This window comes from Hakea prostrata, chromosome 10, assembly GCF_041222555.1.
Source record: "Hakea prostrata isolate BN-2017 chromosome 10, UWA_Hpros_2, whole genome shotgun sequence".
In the NCBI taxonomy this organism is placed as follows: Eukaryota; Viridiplantae; Streptophyta; class Magnoliopsida; order Proteales; family Proteaceae; genus Hakea; species Hakea prostrata.
This window is the reverse complement of record NC_142609.1, coordinates 14231815-14254845: the sequence shown is the minus strand read 5'-3', so window position 1 is coordinate 14254845 and position 23031 is coordinate 14231815. Positions and strand designations below refer to the sequence as shown.

Sequence of the window (23031 nt, the reverse complement as noted above, 5' to 3'; positions counted from 1 at the left end):
TCTCTCTCTCTCTCTCTTGCTACTGAATCTCCTTCTATATTATGAAGGGCAAAGATTGGACTGTGGCTTTCTCCATCGACGGTGGAGCAATGTTGATTGCAGCTGTGAACTTGAGAGAAGCAGAAAGAATTTTGTAGCATGGGTGTTTTGGTGACTTTGAAATTGGAAACCCCCCCCCCCCTTATGGTGTTCTTTTTCTGGGATTTGGGGAGGGGGTGGCAGGAGAAAGAATTGTGACTTCTGTAGGAATCAGGGTGTATGGGTTTGGCTGTAGAGGCACTGCGATGCGGCGGTTGTGGTAGAAGAGGAATTGGAGAGGATTTGATACATTAGGGATTTGAAGGAGGCCCAAGACAATTTTCCCAGATAGGTGAAATGTAAAAATTCAACTAGGTGTCAAAAGTTTCAATATTGGAAACGTGCTTGGATATGTGGGCCAGTCCATGTGGTAGAAAATACTTCACTCATCTCACTGGTTAAGTTTCAGCTGCAAACAATTTTTGAAGTGGCTTGAAATTCGTTTGATGTTTCCCAAAAAAAAATAAAAAATAAAAAATTACAGAATAACCATCTTGTTATAGTAGTATCAGTGGCAGACCTGTATTTCTTGTATATTCCTTTTTGTTCTCACTTTGTGAGCACCTCACCTACTTTATGAGTGACTAAATTTACCTGGGATGTGACCTTTTCTCTAGCCCTTCTGCCAACTTGGCATTTTGCTTTTGTGAAACACAATGGATGGAAGGTTTATTGATCTGCAAAGAAGAAAGATGAATTCATCTAGACTAGAGAGGCATAAATGGTTACTGCCACTAGGGTTTTATAAATCTGTTACAAGTACAAAAAACTACAACAAGCATAACCTTATCCCAAGTTCCCAACTGAATGGGTTCTAACTACGTGGACCTGATACAATCTATGATAGAAATAGAAGAGGTAAAAATAAGTAAAGGGAAGTAATAGAAGGCAAAGTAGCAGTGAGAACAGCATCCAGGAACCCTAAAAGGGATCGGTTACACAGGTCCTTGTGACCACAATTGTGTTTACACATGTAACCATTTCCTTTTTGTAGGCAGGCCTTTTTCTCCCTTCTTGGGTTGGGAGATGCTTGCAAAGGTGGTTTATTCTTGTATAATATCATATGGGATGTGAAAGACTGTTCTCTGAGTCTTGAACTGTTTTTTGTACTAAATCTGCGTATAGTTTCTATGGCTTATTTACGTTCTGATGTTTGGGCATGTTGCTTTAGGTTGTTGTTACCCAGGTAAATGGAAAGGATCATCCACCTCATTGTGTTCACGTATTTCATGTGGCGAGGATGAGAATCAAGCTTTGTAAAGGAAGAATTACAAAAGCTAAGGAGAATTATTCCACTTCGATGCAGGTAAATATTGGATGTGGATATTTGTCTTCAATTAAAGATAAGAAGGGTGTAGGAAGAGAGAATGAGTCTTGATTAGTTTATTTCTCTGATGCTCAAGTCTTTGGTGTATTGTATTTCCTTGGATACTCTTTCTCAAAGAGTTTTGTCTTTGGGTTGAAACAGTACTGTATCTGATTGAGGTAGTTGATAAATTGGTCTCCCAAAATGTTACTGCCTTCTCGGTGTGAGATTTGTTGACACTGGCAATCAAGGTCTAAACGTTGGCGGGATAAGATCACCCTTGGCATAAGCTAGGCCTGTCTAGCTTAATTTAGACAGGGACCATGTAAGGATACGCTAGTCCAGATTGATCTGTAACTAGATTGGCATCCCTTGATCCTCGTCTCCAATTAGTGTAATTCTTCATCGTTTACTTTTTCTCCCTCCCATATCTATATATTGTGGAGAGTTCATGTGGAGTTACAGATTTGTAGCATCACTTGTCTACCCTTCTGTAGCTGATCAGGACTCAACCTCTCAGTGATTGTCAGCCAATCATCATAATAAGACAATTCCAAACGGTGGCTATTCATGGATTCAAAAAAGAATTGTTAGAGCTTCAAAGTAGATTGAGATGTTGAAATTATAAAGTAGATTGAGATGCTGAAATTATCTGACTATGCTATTTCTGGACTTCGAAATTTCTTATGTAAAGCTAATTTAATGGTATATCCAAAATTTCCTGTGTTTACATGCCCTGGTGTGTTGTCCGGTACCTGTGTTGAAGTTCTGTGGCTCATTCCACTATACAAACCAGACATTGGCTGGCTGATAAGCTAACTGGGAACCATCCCCACTGCTTGGCTGGCTTAGGTGGGAAACTGGCTTTGCAAAAGTAGATTTAACTGTGACACATTCTGCTTGTGTTGGGATAATAACCTTGGCAGTTGAAATGCACTAGGCACATTGATTAAAGTTTGTCTTAAACCTTGTTTAATATATCTATGCTTAATTGTATTCAGTTGCTGCTAAAGACTTTTGTGGGGTGAGTTGTGATGACCTAGATTAACAGTTCAGTTGTCCAAATGATGTAGTTCGTTTACAAGTTCATTTTTGAAGATTTTACTTACACTTCTTTATCTTTCCAGCTATGTGGGGTCAGAGGGGGTGGTAATGCTGCTGCTCAGGCACTTTTCTGGCAAGCAAAAAAGGGGCTTTCCTTTGTATTAGCCTTTGAGTCGGAGCGAGAAAGGAATGCTGCCATTATGCTCGCCAGGAGATTTGCTTTTGACTGTAATGTAAGTTTCAGCTGGTTTCAGTCTGTCTCCAAGGCTCAGTTGGTTTCCTAAAAAAAAGAAAATTTCAAGTAAAATCACCATCAAAAAGTGATTTTATTTTTATCATGACATTTTATTTTTCTTGGATACTTATTACCTGGAAACAAGCAGAGCCTTAGGATTCCCTTATGCCATCCCTCTCTCCCCTCCATTTTTTTTTACTGAATATGAATTTGAAATCCGTATGATTGAAAATGTCCAGATCATGCTCAATGGGCCGGATGATCGATCTTCTCTGTGAACCTATAAGGCTTGATTGGTTCATTTCATCACGTACTGTAAGTATATTAAGCTTTCTGGAATGTGTATTTGTATGTTTGTAACAGAAAAATGGAAGAAAAAAAATGAAAGAAAAGGAAATTGGTTTTGTATTGTTGTATACTGGGTTTCCACATTTCCGTTTGCATCCAACATTAAGGCATCCTTTTTTATTTGCCTTGTTTGGTTTGTAAGAAAATTTTCCACTGATAATTAAATTTGTTCATTTGCTGCTTGTATACTCACCTTGACTACCATTTGCAGACATGCTTAGTTGCATTTTCTTGATTGTCATATGTAATATATACAACCATCAATGCAGCACTGGGTCCTTGCAGCAGTATAGTCTGGTAAAGCCTTAGTGGCTGTTTGAAAGTAAGTAGAAGCTTGATTGTATCTTAGATCATATCTCATTTTGTATATTATAGAATCAAGTTAGACAGGATTGCATGTCATCTCTTACTTTCTCATAAAGAATTTGGATTGCTAACCCGGTTAGAATAAGGTCTAGTTCTAAGAACATCAATAAACTTGGCAAAACTCTCTCTCTCTCTCTCTTGTGTGTGTGTGTTCTCCTTTGCCTGCAATATACATAATATGCCCCCACATTGTAGGAGACCTTTGTACCTAAAAGCATGTAATATATATCTCGAGTACATGAACCCAGTTTAACATCTCCCCTGTATTCATGGATCATTCCCTGGTCAACTACAAATTAAAATTCAATAAGTTCTAATTCACTGGGACATCTCACTGTAAGCTACTACAAAAAGGTAACATTTTAGACTCGAATTTAGTAATCAAACACACTGATTCAACTTTCTTTTGCATTTCAAAGTTATCCAAATAATTCAATAATGAAAAATGAAAAATTAAGGGTTCACATATTTGGAGCTTCAAATTTAGCTCCTCCAGTTCATGATTCTTTAACCACTGAACATAAGCAGGTGGAACAAACTAAATGAAGTTACGGAGACAACTGGGGGAAACCAAACTATGCCTGATGAGTACCCAATCAGCATCTGTAATCTCAGCACCAGCAAGCCACCTATAGCAGTCAAAGTCTTAGTTCAGCAGTTTTATATGGCCTCCGGAACCCCTCTACGATAATATTATTGATGAAGAAGATGGTTAATGACTCTCTTCATAAAGCTACTACTCTTCATTGCTATCTTTCGTCATTTCATAGCAATGGGAACAGGGTTCATTCAGGGTCAGAAAACAGCGCATATTCTTAAATTCTTTCCATCAAAGAGAAACGGGAAATATCATCCCCGACCATGTCAACTCATGTACCGGATTATAAATGGTTTTCAAAAATTGAAGATCATATGCAACTTGGGACAGCCGCGCGGATCACTGTAACCAGCATGTATGCTCATTAAGGATGGTAAATTTATTTAGTACCATTTTAATATCATATCAAATACTGATTTGTTAAAGCCGCTGGGCACATCTCACCTCTCTGGGATTTTGTCTTTTAAAAGGATAATCTGCTGACATCACTAGTTAACAGAGTTTATCGTTGTAACTTGTAAGGGATCTAGCTAATATTTTGAATTTTTTTAGGGTAATCCTAGGAGATAATTCAGAGGTTGACATTCTCCCTGGGGTGTTGGGGTAGGGGAAGTTATAGGTAATGTTGGATTATTTTTTAAAAATTGAGTTTTTTTTTGCCAGTGCACATTGACTATATCATCACGGGTAATTTTATATATAATTTAAATATAAGATAAGATTATGCCATGGTTCCAATTCCCCTCCTCTACTTTTTTCTCTTCTTCTTTTGGAAATAACCTCATAAGGCACCAAGTGTTGGATTTGATTTTGGATCAGCTCTCCGTCAAAAGAGGATAGTGTACTCCCTTAAGGGCATGTTTCGATATTTGTAAAAATGGTTCAGTACGATTTTGGTATTAACTCGATGTTGGAAAATGGTTTAAACGCTGTATCTAGTGCTATACCATTTTGGTATGAATGAACCCATGCCACTTTTGTTATTAGTTCATTAAGATCCTAATGAAATTGTGACCAAACAATTGATAGAATATGATATTAACAAAGACAAAACAAGTAAATCTAAGAAAATGAGTGAAGGAAGAAACAAAAAACTGAAACAGGGAATTAGAGATAGGGTAAAGGTAAAGTGTTTGACCCATTGTAGGAAATTACATTTCAATACTTCTATCAATTTGATACAATACCAATTCGATATGGTTTCGGTGAGTACCTACAATACTCCAGCAGACGATACATCTCTTAAAATCACCGGCACGATAGCGTACTAAATTTTGAACAGTCGATACAAATACTGGTTAAACCTTGGTTTTTAGTGTACAAAAATGAATGTCTACCTTCCCCCCCCCTAGATTTTTCTCTTCTTCTTTTGGAAATAATCTCTTGAGGTTGTAGTGTTGGATTTGATTATGCATCAGCTCTATGTCAAAAGAGAGTAGCGTACTCCCTTAATGTTTTTGAACAACACAACAAGGTGATGGGGGCTCATGTAGACCTACCTGTAAACGGATTGGATTCTATTCAAATTTACTACTATCCAAATCCAAACTTGGTTAGCAAATCCAATACCCGAATCTGGGGAATTCTCAACAAATATCCAAATTCAATTATCATTTTTGATGAATAATCCGATCCAATAAACTATTTGATTATTGGTTGTCATTTTTGTTAATTTTTTTTTATTTATGATTTTTGACTTTTCCTGTTTTCTAATTCGTTGTCAACACTTTCTAGAGAAAAAAAAGTATTTTAATACTTTATTCTAATTGGATAATTTATGATTTTCGATTAACGGTTTCCAAATCCAATTATCAGTCATTTTCAAAAAAAAAAAGTTTAATACTTTATTCTACAAATAAAGTTTTATACTTTATTCTATCCGGATAATTTTTTATAGGAATATTATCCGAATCACAGGTATGAATATTTTTTGATAAGAAAAATTCTGGATTCGGATACCCATAAACTAACACGGAGGCGAATTTCGATTATTCATTTATATGTCTAGTCTCACGTGAGACCCATAGAAATTCTTATCTTTGAATTTTGGTTTTTTATGATTTTTGTACGCAATTGACACCCGTAACCACTATCATGTGTTGAGAAAGCCCGGGGCAGCACATTATTCTGGATTTCAGATTTGAAGTGGCGGTGAGTTTATTAACTTTCATAGAACCAGAACCGCGAAGGACCGGACCAATAGCCTCGAACCGGCTAGCCACCGACGCCCCTTGTTCTCAAGCGTCACTAGTGCACTGCTTGTGTTACTCGTTATGGCTGCTTCTGTATTCAGATCTCCGGATTTTCACCGGCGGAGACACCATTCGCCGGTCTTTGTATAGAGTAGTTTCCTGCACTTTCGTTTCCAGTATCGCAAGAATCCCCACATTGCGCCTTGCATCTGTTATTCCACTTATTCGTTTTTGTAACAACAAATCGTTTTAAAAAGTTTAAGCTCAGAGATATCTGGTTTTTATATCTCTCTTCAATTAAATGAAACCTTCTTTCTTCAAATCCAAAGCCCTAACAACCCAGATGAGTCCTTTCAGCAAATTACTTCCTCTTTTTCTTCTTTCTCTTTTTTCTCTTTTCCTCTACTCCTACTACCACTCTTCTCTCCATCTCTTCCCGACTGAAAAATTGGACACCAATGATAATCTAACTAACTCCCCCTTTGCAGACTCAAATCACCTTGGAAACCCTAGTTCAGTTCCTCCTAATTTCACTTTCATCATCAAAGTACTTGCTTTTGATCGCCTTGATTCACTTTCTCGGTGTCTACAATCACTTGCAAATGCTGATTATGGCCATGATAGGGTACATCTTCATGTGTTCATAGATCATTTTAAGGAAGTTGATTTGATAAATGGGTCTGAGATTTTGAGTAAAAAGCTTGAAGAATCGAGACGGATTTTGGATTTTGTGGATGGATTTTCCTGGAGGCCTGGGGAGAAGTTTGTGCATTATCGCACGGGGAATGTTGGTTTACAGGCGCAGTGGTTGGAGGCTTGGTGGCCCAGTTCAGATGATGAGTTTGCTTTTGTTGTGGAAGATGATTTGGAGCTTTCTCCTCTTTATTACAAGTTCCTCAAGACGTTAATTTCCAACTATTACTATAATTCTTCAAATTTTAGTCCATCGATTTATGGCGCGTCATTGCAAAGACCGAGATTTGTTGCAGGCAAGTTTTCTGATTTGATTTGATCTAATCTGAAGCTCTATTTCAATTAGTGGACTTCTTCCGATAGTTGTTGAAATTTTCTTAGTTGTATTGGGTGCATCATCTAATATTTTAACGTAAGTAGACACAGTTTTCCCTAATTAGAAGCTGCATGGGTAGCAGAAAAGCTAAATAGTTAATCAGTCTGTATAATTCTTTGTTTTGTTAGTGTTATGTATTCATTTTCATCGGGGGAGGAACTCTTGATTTGATTAGTTTAAACATCTGTAACATTGCAAGGAGATGTTGGGGATAGACTGTAAGTTCACTTTGAACCTCCTCTTGTTTATAAGGATTGGCTTGATTACCGTCCTTTTATTTCTAAGGATTGGGTTGATAATCATTGAATAAGTAATGTTTGTCAAAGTAAAATCTTGGTATAGATCTTCAAAGCAGATATTGATAAATTTTTTAGTGTTTTCTTGTGTATAAGTTAGATTTCAAATTTGTCAACTATAACTTCAATTTGATGAAATTCCTCCATTATTTTCCTTGCTTTTAGATAAGTAAACTTTTTTGGGCGATTAATCTTTTGGTCTATCTTGGCCCTAGTTAGGATATTAAAGTGCAATTGTCATTTCATTTTTAATTATCACTGTCACTACAGGTAAACATGGGAACAAATTGCAGTTGGTTAGTGGAACTCGGCTTTTCTTGTACCAGCTTGTTGGCACCTGGGGTCAGCTCCTCTTCCCAAAACCCTGGAAAGAGTTCCGTTTATGGTATGATGAACACAAGGCCAAGAACATCAAGCCAGTTTTGCAGGGGATGGTAAATTATCTTTCTCCAACTTGTGGCTTATAAATTGTTATGTACAATATTATCCTGTCACCACTCACTATCATATCAGATGGCAAAAATATTTCAGCCCAAGCGACTTTTATGTGCATGGGATAATGATGTATCTGGAATATTGGTGTTTATGTGCAAATAGTTGACATGGGTATGTGAACATACTCAGTTCCCCCATTTCTTTTGATGCAGGTAACAACTGGATGGTATAAAAAGATGGGAGAGAGAATATGGACCCCTTGGTTCATTAAATTCATTCAGTCACGTTCCTACTTCAACATTTATACTAACTTTCTACAAGAGAGAGCTCTTAGTGTCTCCCATAGAGATGCTGGTGTTAACTATGGGAAAACAGCTGGGCCAGATTCTTATTTACTTGACGAAAGTACCCTTGACTTCAACCTTCTAGAAATGTTTCCCTTGAGTAGTCTAAAATGGTATGATTTCTGCTTCAGAGAAGTTATTCCGCGGGGGGTTGTAAGGAGCTTCGATGAACTTGGTCCTGTTCTTAAAAGTGTGCAGAAAGATAATACTGTTATATTCCTAAGCACATTTGGAGCATCTCAGACCATCACGAGGAACATGCTATGCCATTTTGAGAGGCTGGATGTTCGGAACTATATCTTGTTGGGCCCTGAGACTGAGTTCTTGTTGGATCTTGCAAGGAGGGGACATCCTGTGGTTAATGTGCAGCAGTTGCTTAATGGTGTTAGTGGCTATAAATTGATGGGCAGTCAGGGATCCAATGCACTGATCAGGGAAAACCTGGCTGCGGCTTATATGATCAAGAAATGCCTAGATTTTCATTACAGTTCTTGGTTCATTGCCGGAAATATGGTTCCTATCAGTCCTGATGCTTTTTCTATTGCAAATGAACCCTCATATGATTTCTTCTCTGCAATGGATTCAGGAGTTCTGTTTGTCCGGAGCTCAACGACGGCTACAAATATTTGGATTGATGATTTTATATACAAAGTTACTGAGGCAGCAAAGGCTTCAATAGAAGATAATTCACTTTCTAGAGAATACAGGCACTTTGTGTATTTTGCTTCAGAATCTCTGCAAGCAAAGGGTGTCAGGATTAAGAAAATTAATGAATTTGGTTTTGGAGTAAAAATTGATAGCAATTACACCAATCAAACTTCTGTTGGAGATGAGAAGAAAGTAATCTTTTGGCCTTATGGGATGGAATTGAATTATCTTCAAAAGGCTCTTCAAAGTTCGGGTATGTGGGTAGTGGATGGCGACTCTTCTTGTGTGGCTGTAGTGTGCCACCGTTCATAGTGTCTGACTCTGATGGTACCTATACTCTTTATCTCCTCTCTTACTAAGAATTACCTCTCACAGGGTCTGTGTGCACTATTTCATTCTTTTATTAGCTTTGTAGATTAATGTGTATTTCTTGAAAGGAAGAAAATAATTTCCTTAATCCACAAGTTTATTCTCATGTTTGCAATCAGCCTTAAGTAATTAAAATTCTCACTACAATAGGAAGTATAATTCCATGGGATTATGTTTGCATTTGGTATTAAGGCTGAAGTTAGGAAGCATTTGTTGCAGTTGACTTGTCACACTGCAAGGCATTACATAGACATGGCCCCAGATAAGAGGTTTCCTCCCCCCCTGGTTCACCTGAAAAGCAGTGATAAACTTCGGCATTAGAGTGAAGATCTGAAAATCTTCTTTGAGTTTGAATGCCTCAGGTGGCTTTAAATAGAGAGTTGAAAGGCCTACAGGATAGAGGGTTGCTACCTTTGCCTGTTTGCTTTTGCTGTCTTTGAGTACCATTTTGCCTGAAGATTTTTACTTCAATGTTAAAGGTGTATAATGTGTGTATAAGTTAGGGGCGGGCTTGGTGCAATGATTGTTGGACCACTATTGTAGCATGAGGTCAAGGCATTGAAACAGCTTCTCAGCAAAAATTGCCCCCCCCCCCCCCGGACTCTGCTTTCGTGAGCACTGGTTGCGGCCTTTTATGATGTGTGTATAAGTTGAGGTGGAAACAGGTGAAAAAGAAGGCTTTTCCTTCATAGCAGGCTCTCCAAAGTCCAAACATTCAAAAATTCTAAGATTGAACATATTTTTACAAGCATAGCTCAAGTCAAACACTGAGACCAAAAGTGTGACCCTAGTGAGAAGGATTCAGTTACTTGTCTGTTGGGCCTGTACCTTTAAAAAGTGGTCCAGCTGGGTAGTTGAACTGGATAGACTGGACTTGTTCTTTGCTGTTCTCCCTGCCCCCCATTTCAGTTAGTATCTCCAGTTTTGCTTGGATTTGTCAAAATTGGTAATCTAGGGAAAAAGGGAGCGTATGCTGGCGCTTTTAGTCACGGGGGAAAAAATATGTGTTGTTGGTCCCAGTAGTAAGCTTACTTGATTGCCCACAAATCTGCGATGTGATATGTTTATGGATCCAAATTTTGTAGATAAGTGGGCTACTGGATCACTTCTGGATCACCTGCTTACATGTTAAGTTTATGTATTAAATTTTTCCAAGTGGCAAAATGTATCTTTGGAAGACTCAACTGTGGGAGGCTGCACATGGTTGTAGGACTGTAGGCATACGTGGACATACATTGGGACATGGCCAATACTTGGGACCATGTAATTATATTTGTGAGTGGATTGCTGCACTATATGATGGAATTGCATTGCCTACTGAGATAAGTTTATCTACAATGGATCACGAGTGACAAATGTCCTCAATGAGGCTGACTCTAATGCTCTATATGGTTGCAAATGGAGTTAAAGGGAAGGGAAGGGGGAAATTTTGAACCATAAAAGGGAGTCATGACTATTTAAGCTAAACACAGCACCACCACCTTGCTGTTGTCTTTCGCAGCTATTAGACTTGAACCTTCAAACATCGTAGATTCTGGGATTTCTCTCTCCCTCACCCTGCTGAAACCATCTCCAGTGGTTGCATCTGCAAAGATTTCGATAAAACATTTGGGTACGTTTTAAATCTATATGTTCTAAAGCCGCTGTTTAAACTTCTTCAACTTGGTTCACTGTTATCACTGGTATGACATAGATTACATTCTTTTTCTTTTCAGGTTTTCCAGTTACCAGTGGAGTTTGAAGTTGGTAACCGAAGTTTGTCAGCAATGCTGTGTAGGCACAATGAGCACCAGAGGAACTCCCAACTTATTCACAATAGTAGAACTGCAAAATTGGTTTTAATGTGTAAAGGTATTGAATAAACCTTTTGCCTGTTAATTCCTTTTTTTTTTTGGGAAGTGTCCAGTATTTTATCGGATGTTTCTTTTGTAGCAAGTCACTATTTTGAAGATTATGTATGTAACCTTCTTATCTTGGCACTCCAACAGGGGGGCCTAATCCGGTTGTATTCCAAGATGAACTGTGTATACTCTTATCTACGGGGCCAGAGCCAGGATTCAAGATGGAGGGGAGGCACAATGCCTTTCTACCCATTATCGTTACCCTTAAAAATTTTCTCCAATCGAGGAAAAAGGGGTGGGGGGTCACACTGGAAAGAGGGCCAGACAACCCAAAAAAAAAAGCGCCAAAAGGGCTTCCGTTAAGAAATTTAAAAGAATTGCGGAGGGGGGGGGGGGGTATGGCAACATGGCCCTGGGGGAGCTCCGCCCCTGCTTATCTAGCTAATAGAATCTTTTCTTTTCTCATAAAAGGATCTCTTTCCTGTTCTGAAGTTTGCAAAATTAGTTTCTCCTGTGTACCCAATCAAAATGTGGAGTAGCAGATTCCCCTTGGGTCTTATCTTGACTTCATAATTATATTGTTTGCTTACTTTACTTGCTTAGACTTGCAGGGCAAAACTTTCTTTTACTCCTTTTTCTACTTTTATTTACGAGTAACTTCTTATGAATTTAAGATCACTGTTAAATGATTAATATTTCTTATCATGGCAAGTTTGGCTTCTTTGTCTTTCATGTTTTGCTTCTGATCTTTCCTAGTTCATATACAGTGACAATTCTCAGAAGAACCAATTATGTCATAAATTATTCAGGAAAGTTAGTAGGATAGAAACATCAGCAAAACTTTAAAAGCTGACCCTGACCCGAACCTGATCTGAACCAGGGATCTAGGGTTTAGTATTGGATGCAAGCCCTAAATCTAAGGTTCATCCTAAGGATCTTTCTCTCGCGAATCAGCAGTAAACTAGGGTTTGTAATACCCTATGGTTGAGGGAATAGGGCTATTTTCTTGGAGTTAGGGTTTAGGAAAGTGTAGGGAGGGATTCGGGTAGGGTTTAGGAGCTAGGGTTATGAAAGTCGAGTCTGAACCCTTGCTGTCATTTAAAATTCAGAATTGCTTTCGAAGTTTAGGGTTTAGAAAATTCGGGTTTCTTGAATTCTAAGGTTTCCAGGGGACGAACTAGGGTTAGGGCTAGGGTCATGTGCCAAGTAGGGTTTGGATAGGATGGATGGTCCTAAAAGTATTTAGGGTTTGGATGAGAGGTTGAGGAGAATTAGGCTCTTGAAGTTCTTAGGGTTTGAGTGTTTAAATGAAGAGGATGAGTAGGGGGGGGGGAAGTCTAGTTCCTAAAGGGGCGGGGGTATTGGTTTAAGGGGTTATGGGAACCTAGGAGTTTTAGTATGTAGGTAAATTCTGGTTTTTAATTTTCTGGGAAATCCTAAGCTGCTGCAAGACCGAAGAAGAAGAAGAAGAAAAAGAGAAGAGAGGGGCTGGGGTTTGATGATCTAGGGCTGGGAAGGGAGGGGTTAAAGATTAGGACTGACAGAGGGGTAGGGTTGCTGCCACAGTGTAGGGGAATGGGGGAGGCATGATATGCGATTTGGGGGAGGGGGGCTATAACCGTGGGATTTAGGGGTTTATTTATTTTCTTTATTTATTATTATTTTTTTTTGGGGCGGGGAGGATGGGGAAAGCTGTTGATGAAAGGAAGAAGATTGGATGGTGCAAGGCCAGGGTGGGGACGTCTTATACTTGAAGAATGCAAGGGGATTCAATGGCTTCTCAATTCAGCAGAATTCTCACACGCTAGGACTCAACTTCAGAAAATAAATCATGCTAGGACTCCTACTTGGACTAAAGACTCATTCCCATACAAGGCCTCTATCATAATTCAGTCTAGGATGATCCAAATTGAAAATTATAAGTAGATGTGGAATCCTTGTAGGAAGTAGATTGTAAGTTGTGACTGAAGAAATCCCTTAGGACTTAGGAATCCCCAACCAAATAGATCCAAGGATCCTACTAACATGCTGGATCCAATCAAACCATAAATTGACTCTACTAAATACAATAAAATTACCAAAATACCTCCAGTTTTACTGGAGAGCTGTAGGGCGTGGGGCTATCACCGTAGGCCATATTCCGGCCCTGACTTTGTTCATATCACAACCTTAACTACAAAACAATAAACAATCCTTAATTCCATATTGTTGCCGTTACCAGAAATATTCCATGAAGTGGTTGGGCCAGGCCATGTCACACTCTTTAACTTTGATCCTAATCCATGGCCAACCCTGACCTGCTCTCAAGGCTAGATTTTTAGTCTAGATCCTCTTCGGGTTTAGAGCAGGTTAGGTCATCAGAGCCAAACTTGCACCCCCTGTGTGAACTCATTCTTTTATTGGGAAACTGCTACCCATGTATGAATTTATATGGTTAGTTGAGTTATGGATCATGGTGGAGATTGCTAGAGTTTGGCTTGTATTCTGAGAAAATACATATTTTGTAAATTTGACCACCCTTTTCCCTCTCATTTTCTTCCTTCCCTGTAGGAACAATATGGTACTATCATCTGTTCTCTTTGAGTCTTAGTTTCAGCACTATGTTGTAAGATGAGTTACGGGTTATAGTGGAGACTGCTGGAAATTGTCTTGAATTCTCAGCTGCCAACCCCCCCCCCCCAAACCGAGGGAGAGGGAAAAAAACACACTTTTTAATTGTTCTATTGAATCATTATCACGTGTATTGCTATTGCATGGCCAGAACTTTTTTGTAGTAATCTTACAAGAATCCTTTTAGTGGTAGATGTTTTGACTTGTACCACCTGTCTGTGACCACCTCTATTTTGTGCTTCTTGATATTGTTCCTTCCGTCATTCTTTTCTTGGACTCTATTTGTACTTAAACTTTGATAATTCAGTAGGATTATTTTTCCCTTGGAATTCATTGCTAAGAGTGGTTCTGTTTGCTTGACTGTCGATACTGCTATCTAGTTTGGTAGTTTGAGCATTCTTTCATTTTTATTTACTTATTTTTGTCTTTAATTTAGGATTTCTTCTAGGACTTCCACTTCTTCAAATTTTCTCTTATGGGTTCCTCCATTTTGCCATGCAGGAATATTCAGTTCGATATATTACTCAAAAGTCACTTTCCTATCGTCTTTTGCCAGCATCGTTTGAACTTCTGGTTGAGCCTTGGCGTTGCAGGAGTTGTTATGATGGGTTCTGTTTTGGGTTCTGCTTGAACTTTTAAGATCTTCTGTCAGGACACTGACTTGAAGAGGTTCAACCACTGTATCATGGTGTTTCTAAGTGTTATTCCTGTCTGCAGATTCAGCATTTCAACTACCGAAGTACAGATTTGAGTAGCCCATGATTTATTAATATTCAATTTGTCTTTATTATGGTCCATGATTTTTCCAGAGGTCTTCTACCATTCATACCTGCCTACTTGAAGGAGTTATGAGAAGGAAGGCAATGTAAGTTCAGATGAACCCCGAACCCTGATCTCCACAATTTCCTGTTCCATGCAACCCTTTGTGGAGCTATACACGTTGTCCAGACTTTCCAAAGTCCAGGCCATATTGATCAGTGTTTGCTGTGGTGTGCTGCTGTTGTGTAGAGAATAATGATCTAGAATCTTCTTTCCCAGCTCGCCCAATGCTTCCAATGAATCTGGGTAGCATAAGTCTCTGTTCTTAATCGTTTCTTCTGTTGTTGAAGCTTTGTTTATAGAAAATGATCTTTCCTTTGAGGGCATCTTTCAAGGACTCGGACTTCCTTACCCTGTTGAGTGGGGTATCGACATTGTTTGGGCTTATCTGACCTCTAGTATGCCTGCTTGATAACCTGCCTTGTTTAATTATTTTTTCCTTCCCTAACATTTTGTATAAGGCCTGTGTTTGCTGCATCTGGAATTTCGCTTGAAAATTGACTATTAGGAAGAATTTGAAGATGCTTGTACACTGCATAGAAACTTATCACCAAGTTGAGAGAGATTTCTTAGGCTTCAAGATGGCATGAATTTGGTTAGTAGGAATAAAATTGTTGTTCTATAGTCTCTAGCTTCATGTATGGAAAAACAGATCGAGGGTTACACAACCTTCCAATCGGTAGAGCAGCCAAAAGAATTTGATAGCAGAGAAGGAGATTAATGCCAGGAAAAAGTAATAATGAGAAAACCTCAACTCCTTGGTTTCCTTTTATTGTTTAGTGTAGCGAGCTTAAGGCTTTCTTTGGTACGGTTTAAATTTAGGGATAATTACTATTGGCCCCCTGTACTTTGATTTTATTACTAATGTATCCCCTGTATTTTTCAAAATTACTAATCCAACCTTTGACTTTGTCTACAATTATATTGCCCCCTACCGTTAAGTTCTGTTAGTTTACTGATGATGTGGCAACTTTATATTTTCTCAAAAACCCCAAAATACCCTTATACTTATCTCTTTACTTATTTACCCTTTTGTTAAGTTACAGTAGTACCCTTAATTAACTGTGGAGAAAAAAATAATAATTATAATCCGTTTTATTCTTAAAAATATAAAAAAAATAATAATAATAAAAAAGAATGATTGAATAAAAGTCAAATAGAAACCGAAGAGGAAGGAAAATCAAATTCAACTCAAATTGGAAACTGAATATCACTTAAAATATTTTCAAAATAAATGAAGTTTATTGGATTTGAATTTTTCCCATTTCATTAATTCAAAATAAATGAAGTTTAGGGTAAAATTGACATTTAATACGGCTTTTATAAATGAGGTAGTATCATCTTTTGATTTCTTAATTTTCATGAAGGGCAAATTAGACATTACATATTCAAACTTAACGACAACTTAACACCGTTATAAGGAAGGGGGGCAACAGTAATTCCATAAAGAACAGGGTTTTATTAGTAATAAAATCAAACTACAGGGGGCAACAGTAATTATCCCTTAAATTTATGATTAATTCTGATTTTGACTTGTAAATACAAATAGATGATTTGGTATGATTTATGATCCCTGTTTCTTATTAAAATAAAACGATTTAAATAGAAACTCATAAATAGTCTGGAGTGTTTATGATTTATTAAACTGTTAATTTTTATTTATGTAAGTGCCATTTATGAATATGTGCAGAGTTATCATTTAAGTAAAGATAAAAAAATTTATAAAAAATTTGTACAAAATCATGTTTTTCTCTCTGTTTAACCTCCACCTTGATCCCGTTTTCATCTTTATCAATATGTTAAGGACATCAAAACTAAACCAAGACTTTATTCATAAATTGGTTATAAACATAATAAATTATGCCAAAGAGAGCACAAACCATTTTTCTCCCAGAATTTTTTTTAATCAAGTATTTAAGTGAAATTAGAAAAAAAAAAAAAAATGAGTGGGTCTGAGTAGGTTGACAAGGCCGAGTCAGTAAGTTTACTCTTGAAAATCGGATTGAGGCACTAGACCTGATTTTCAGAACTATGGTTAAATGACCCAGATGGCAAGCTTGTTTTTGCAATTGTAAGGTGAGTTTGGGATGACAACATCAATCATATGGAGCTTCTCGCAATCCCACAAGGATGGAGATTGGAGCCGGTGCTACTATTGGGCATGTTGCATGTTGAGGTTAAGATTCAATTGAATGCCCAGCCCATCAATACCATCTTTTTGGATCAGTACTCTATGGTATGGTCTGTTCTTCATTTAATTTGCAGATTAGGGAGTTTAGGTTAGGTAATCATTTTCTTCTTGTAATTTTGTGCATCACTTCTGTGAGATCAAGACTTGTTTCAGTTTCTTTGCTGGGTTCTTACGATTCCCCTCGGAAGTCCAGGTTGCGGTTGATGCTCTTTCATGCTAAACAATGGTGATGATAAGAAGTACAGAATTTAATTAATAAGTTCTTTCTCTAAGAAAATTTATTTATTTTTTACTTTTTTTTAAATTGACGAGCTAATACGTAAGGATGTCAATTCAGTAATGTACCAAATTTCAAAACCTTATACACTAATTACCGAAATGTATTGTACCAAATTTATACGGTATGGTATGAAAACGATATTTTTAAAAACAATTCGTATGATTTTGGTATAAAATCAGTATGAGAAAAAGGGCGTGGTTTGGTATAGTTTTGGTATTAAAAAACTATATATTTTTTTGGTAATTAAAACAAAACTAAATTTTTCTAATATTCTAATTTCTAATGTTGTTACAATAAATTAATGTATTGACTAGAGCATATTGACATTATTATTTTCCAATTCCCTTTACTTTCCGCCTTCCCGTTCTTTCCTAAAACTTTTTTTTTTTTTGGTAATTAAGCATGTCATTAATTCTGAGCAAAGGGTGTGGCCGAGCAAAGCTCTAATAACCTCTCATTGGAACATTACCATTCTTTCGGGCTCTCAACCGAAAGGGCCTCTCTAGCTAGGATGTCTGCTAATAAATTAGTTTTCCTAGGTACATAAGAAATCACAAAACCCAAAAAACTTTCCGCCAACTTACAAATGTCATCCACCAAAGGCTTCACCGTAGGGGGGCAATTCGTACTATGATTCTTAATCAGATTGACTAGTAGTTGGTTGTCGGATTCTGCATGCACATAGTCAACACCGTTTGCCAAAGTGAAAAGTAATGCTTCCCGAAGTGCTGACGCCTCTCCTTCCAAGACTGAAGAAAAACGATGGTATGGACCATGCAATCTTTGGCCTTCTATCCCAACTACGCCTCACAAATCCACTACCACCTTTCCTCTCCTTTTCCCTCCATGAAGCATCAACATTTAATTTGATGAAGGGGTGATCTGGAGGAACCCAGTTAGAGTTGTTACTTTCATGAGAACTTCTTGTCCTTGTTTCTTTAATATGATTCCTCCCATTCTCCCAAAACTCTTTATGGACTCTTAATGCCCCATGTATCACTTCATAAGTTGTCCATCTTTTGACCCCTTTTGCACGATTATTCGTTGCCCTCCAAAGAGTCCAAGCTATGAAAGAGATAAAACTATAAGATTCCTCACTTACCTTTCTTACCTCTCTCCATCCTTTTATCCATTCGGCCATGCTTCCCGAATTTGTTGATGTACTTCTCCAAGATAGAGGGCTGCCAAACCATACTTGCCCAGCAAAAGTACATTGATAAAGGATATGTGGAATGTTCTCCTCTTGCTCCCCACACTCTCCACAAATAGTGTTTCCCTTAATACCCTTACTTTGTAATCCTTCAAATGTTGCAAGGCTTTCATTACATGCTCTCCATAAGAAAGAATTTATCTTGGGCAAAGTGGGCCACTTCCATACATCATTCCATTCCTTGGCTTGTAGTTCCTCCCACTCATGTGATTTAGATGAAGATGGTCTACCAACCTCCTCCTCTTAATATATTATTTCTTGTAATTTATATGGCACTTTTCACCGAGAATATACCATCATTGCTTCCACCCCACATTGATTCATCCTCTTTTGAAAATAGAGATAAATGGATGGATAAGATTGCCTCGGCCTCCTCCCCCTTGAGCCTTGACTTCCATCATTCCATGTTCTACTCTCCTATCCATAAGATTCTCAAGCATCTTGATATTATATTCATTGGGCTTATGTAGTAATTTTGAAGTCCTTCAAGTTAGGTACCCAAAGGTCCTTCCAAACATCTATCTTATTGCCTTTGCCAATACTCCAAATCCACCAAAGTTTAATAACTTCTCTCCCCTCCAATATGCTCCTCCATGCCCGTGATGGATAATTTCCCAATTTAGCCTCCAAGAAATCACATGAGGGAAAGTAGATTGCATCATGAACTTTGCCCAATCCGAACCCGGCTCTACCATCAATCTCTATGCCACTTTACTTAGGAGTGCTTGATTGTGCAACCATAAGTCTCTTAATCCTAAACCCCCTTTAGACTTGTGCTTTGCTAATCTCTTCCAAGACATCCAATGTATAGTAGATTTTTCCTCATTTCCTCCCCAAAAAAAGGTTGACGCTTTTGCTTGTACTCTTTTATGAATAGTCTTTGGAATCTTAAAGTGTGAAGCAATATAGTTGGAGGAAGGGAGGGCCACCGACTTAAGTAAGATCTCTCTACTTTTGTGGTTGAGAAGTTTCCTAGACCATCCTTTAAATCTTTTTCTCCATATTGTTACTTAAAGAGTTAAACAACTCCACCTAAGAAACACCAAAGTCCATAGGCAAGCTGAGATACTTTGAAGGCTCATCATTATACTTTACTTTGAAAATCTTGGAGAACCATCTCTTCACCTTTTGTATAGTATTAGGGCTAAAGCACAAACTTGATTTTGAGTAATTAACTGCTTGACCCGATGCTTTGCAATAGAGGAGTAGGCATTCTTTGAGTGTGTAAATACTATTCAACCTAGCCTCCGAAAACAATATGCAATCATCCGCAAACATGAGGTGAGAGAGAGGGGCCGTCCTACCTTTGATCTTGATACCTTTCACCAATCCTTCCTCCTGCTTCTGTGTAATAAGAGTAGATAAACATATGGAACACAACACAAATAGTGTTGGGGAGAGGGGGTCACCTTGCCTAATATCACGCTTTGGTATAATTGAGAATCTCTCCCCACCATTAATGAGAAAAGTGTAGGTGACCATTGTGATTAGATTCATGATCATATCAACCATTTTTCACTCCAAAGCCCAATTTTGTAAGAATAGATGCTACAAACCGCCACTCCAACCTATCATATGCCCTCTTCATGTCTAGCTTGAGTGCCATAAGAGACCTTTTTCCTTTCTTCCTCTTCTTCAAATAATGAAAAACTTCATGTGCCTTAAACACATTGTCCGAGATCAATCTTCCTCTCACAAATGCAGATTGAGCATAAGGTATCACCATAGGGAGAATGTTATGTAGTCTCTTAGCAATGATTTTAGTCACCACCTTGATGGCCACACCACATAGGCTGATTGGTCTGAAATCCTCCACTTTTTCAGGGTTGTCTTTTTTGGGTATAAGACACATAGGAGTTTCATTGCTTCCTTCTGGGACCTCACCTGTAGATAAAAAATGTGCTACAAAGCTAGCAAGATCTTTATAGATTAGATCCCAAAATTTATGAAAGAAAAGAGGGGAAAATCCATCCAAACCTAGACTCTTTAAGAGCCTCATGTCAAACAGAGCTTCCTTGATCTCTTCAAGTGTGGGTGCTTTTTCAAGATCCTCCCTATTTGTTGTGAGAGCATAAGCTGGATACCTGTGAGTTCAGCCTCAAGGTCACTATCCTCCACCTCCTCTGATGTGAAAACAGAAGTATAGTATTCTGAAAAAACATCATATATTTCTTCCTCCTCCTCACACCAGATGCCATCCTCATTTTGAATCTTGAGAACTCGATTATGCCTTCTTCTATTGATGGTATTAGCATGGAAAAAAGTTGTATTTCTCTCCCACTCTTGGAGCCACTTGATTCTATATTTCTGTCTCCACATAGTCTCTTCACAACTCAATAAATGCTCCAACTCCTCATTGAGTAAGTTCTCCTCCCTTTGTGAATTTTTTTTCCACTGAAAGACCCTGCAAGTAGGCTAGTCTTTTTTCAATTTTTCCAATCTGTTTTTGTACATTCCCAAATACATCCTTATTCCACTTTTGCAGATCTTACTTGGCATAATGTTAACTTCTGAAGGAGAGAAGAGTGAGTTTCACCTTTATTCCAAGCTCTCTAAATGACACTTTCACAAGAAGGATTTTTCAACCACATCGCTTCGAATTTGAAAGGTTTAGATCTTTTTGAATGCCTCCAATTAGTGTCAAGTGATAGAGGAGTATGATCTGAAGAGCAGGTAGTTTCAACAAATACAACAGCTTTTGGGAAAGCTAACATCCACTCAGAATTTGCCAAAGCCCTATCAAGCCTCACCCTAATATTGCCTCTTCCAGTCCTCTTATTGCTCCATGTAAATGCAGCTCCATGTGCTCCCAAATCCAATAGGCCACAATTTTCAGTAAAATCTCTGAATTGTGCAATATCCTTACTTTCTTTACAATTTCCCCCACTTCTCTCATGCCAAGCTAGGACCGAGTTGAAATCCCCTACACACAACCACTTCTCAGTTCTGCCTCCGCCAAAGAACCTATGTCTTCCCACACATTCCATCTTTCCTTCTTCTTTGGATCCCCATAAATTGTAGTGAGGAAAAATTCACACTCTTTTTTTAATAAAACTCCACAATCAGTGAATCTACTTGAAGGTTGAAGCACCTGGATAGTGATAGGATGCTTCCACATTAGTGCCAAGCCTCCAGCCCTCCCCACTGGTTCTATTGTAAAGTAATGATCAAACTTTAATTTCTTTTGAATTTGATAAACCTTTATTGTTGGGATCATTGTCTCCATGAGAAAAATTACATTGGGTTGTCTCTTTTTGGAGAGATTGCTTAAAGCTCGGAATGTAGAGGGACTCCCCAGGCCTCTACAATTCCAGCTAATACAAATCATAATTGCCCGTGGAGCTGATTCTCCCCAGCCTCCATGGATTGATCCTCTAAAAAAGGGATCTCTTGTTGGCTTTTATAATTTGAATATTCCTCCACACAATTCTCACTTCTTCTCTTCTTAGTTCTCAGCCTGTGTTGCCCACCTTCTTCAAAAGCCATATCAATTTGTGGAGCAGTGGAAGAGATGGTATTCGGTTCTTGCAGGGCCAATGGAACTTGATTTGGGGAAGAAGGAGTTAAGTGATGGGTTATAAAATTTTTATTCATAGATGGGCTCTGTGGGTTGTGTTCATTCTGATATTGTGCGGGTGGGTGAGGAGGGTTTATGGGTGGGCTAGTTGGTGGGTTACTGGAGAGGTTGGGTTAATAGTGTATTGGGCTTGTGTGCTAATTGGGCTCAATGGATTGTGGTAATTGTGTGGATTAAGGGTGCATGATGGGCCAAGTGGTTGTTCGGCTGATGGACCTTGGTTATACATATAGATAAGTTTTTAGGCTTGTGTGGTTGTTGGGTTGAAAGGGTAGGTAGGTTGAGTGGAGTTAACCATATTAGTTGGGTTAACTAACTGGGAGGGTTGGTTTGAGTGGTACGGATGGTTAGGGTTTAAGATGAAGAAATTCTCCATATTTGGGATTAAAGCTGCTAATATTTTTTGAATCTCAGGATTTGCCAGAGCAGCTGTCAGGTTTGGTTGGTTCTATGAAGCTTGGGGCAGGCTGTGAGTGAAGGTGCTGGAAGGTCGCGACGAAATTGTGATTTCTTGCAACAGAGAATCATGTTGTAGAGCCTAACATGGTCGATCTGATTGCAGAAAAGTAGGAAGTGGAGGGCTTGACTCAGGTGCGGGAGAGTGGACATCAAGTGCGTTTTGTGGGCCTGGTTGCAGATTCTGCTGGAGGTTGTTGAAAACTCTGGAGACAATAACTAGAGTCGTGTCAGCTTCAACATTTGGATTGTCGGTTTCTTCTGCACTGCCGACGACTTCTTGCTGTTGAGCATGTTGAATCCATCTCTGATAGAAATCAAACTTTGTAAAATGTAATGCCGGAGCTCCGGTGGTTAACTATTGGTCAGGTGTGATGCCTCTCAGATTTGGCCCTAACCCTTGTCTTCTTATCGTTATGACCTGATCACCGAACAAGCTGGGCATCATGTCTTTTCATGACCCAAAACACCACACAAGTAGCAAAATAACGGTAATTTTTTATTTCAGGGTTATAATCGGCTGTGTACCTGTTCTTCTTCTTGCGGTGATGTAGTTCCTCAATGGTTTCCTTCTATCAATTGTGACTCTGCATTTGAAATATTGGACCTTAGAGCCAAATTGATTGCCTTGTATGAGCATTCCCCTCCCTGGATCTCCTATCTTCGTCCTAACTGGAATCCAAATTCAAGGGTGAGCAAATCTTGTGGTATGTCATGAA

The 23031-nt window shown here is 38.4% G+C and overlaps 3 protein-coding genes across 12 annotated transcripts in view; 2 read left to right on the top strand and 1 right to left on the bottom strand.

The window, feature by feature from the left end:
- LOC149002060 (stomatal closure-related actin-binding protein 1-like) overlaps positions 1-4208 on the top strand; it is a 33016-nt gene extending 28808 nt beyond the window's left edge. For all 7 annotated transcript variants that reach the window (XM_089138022.1, XM_089138020.1, XM_089138021.1 and 4 more), the window contains exons 13-15: positions 1250-1384; positions 2512-2661; positions 2903-4208. In XM_089138022.1, the coding sequence (XP_088994148.1) occupies positions 1250-1384; positions 2512-2661; positions 2903-2941 (324 nt within the window). In that variant the 3' untranslated portion in view covers positions 2942-4208. The remainder of the gene's footprint in view (positions 1-1249; positions 1385-2511; positions 2662-2902) is intronic.
- A 1935-nt stretch (positions 4209-6143) lies between these two features.
- Positions 6144-15592, top strand: LOC149002059 (transferring glycosyl group transferase). 4 transcript variants are annotated; one of them, XR_016170319.1, is made up of 6 exons: positions 6144-7156; positions 7803-7966; positions 8180-9286; positions 10539-10940; positions 11044-11179; positions 14281-15592. XR_016170319.1 is itself a non-coding variant. In XM_089137810.1 (3 exons), exons 1-3 carry the CDS (start codon positions 6469-6471, stop codon positions 9269-9271), a joined length of 1944 nt encoding a protein of 647 aa, XP_088993936.1. In that variant the 5' UTR covers positions 6144-6468; the 3' UTR covers positions 9272-11033. The 4 variants fall into 4 exon arrangements, 1 of the variants encoding a protein (XP_088993936.1); XR_016170320.1 differs by lacking the exon at positions 10539-10940; XR_016170318.1 differs by having other exon boundaries at positions 8180-10940.
- A 5239-nt stretch (positions 15593-20831) lies between these two features.
- On the bottom strand, positions 20832-21266 carry LOC149002058 (uncharacterized). The gene has a single exon (XM_089138627.1). It carries the CDS (start codon positions 21264-21266, stop codon positions 20832-20834), a length of 435 nt encoding a protein of 144 aa, XP_088994753.1.
- Between the last annotated feature and the right edge of the window lie 1765 nt (positions 21267-23031).

What these genes read in the sequence shown, in the direction of transcription:
- LOC149002059 (XM_089137810.1), top strand. Translation starts at nt 6,469, where the DNA reads ATGAAACCTTCTTTCTTCAAATCCAAAGCCCTAACAACCCAGATGAGT. An exon ending in AAGACCGAGATTTGTTGCAG is followed by an intron (nt 7,157 to 7,802) that starts GCAAGTTTTCTG and finishes CTGTCACTACAG; the next exon opens with GTAAACATGGGAACAAATTG. An exon ending in AGCCAGTTTTGCAGGGGATG is followed by an intron (nt 7,967 to 8,179) that starts GTAAATTATCTT and finishes CTTTTGATGCAG; the next exon opens with GTAACAACTGGATGGTATAA.
- LOC149002058 (XM_089138627.1), bottom strand. Translation starts at nt 21,266, where the DNA reads ATGGAATGTGTGGGAAGACATAGGTTCTTTGGCGGAGGCAGAACTGAG.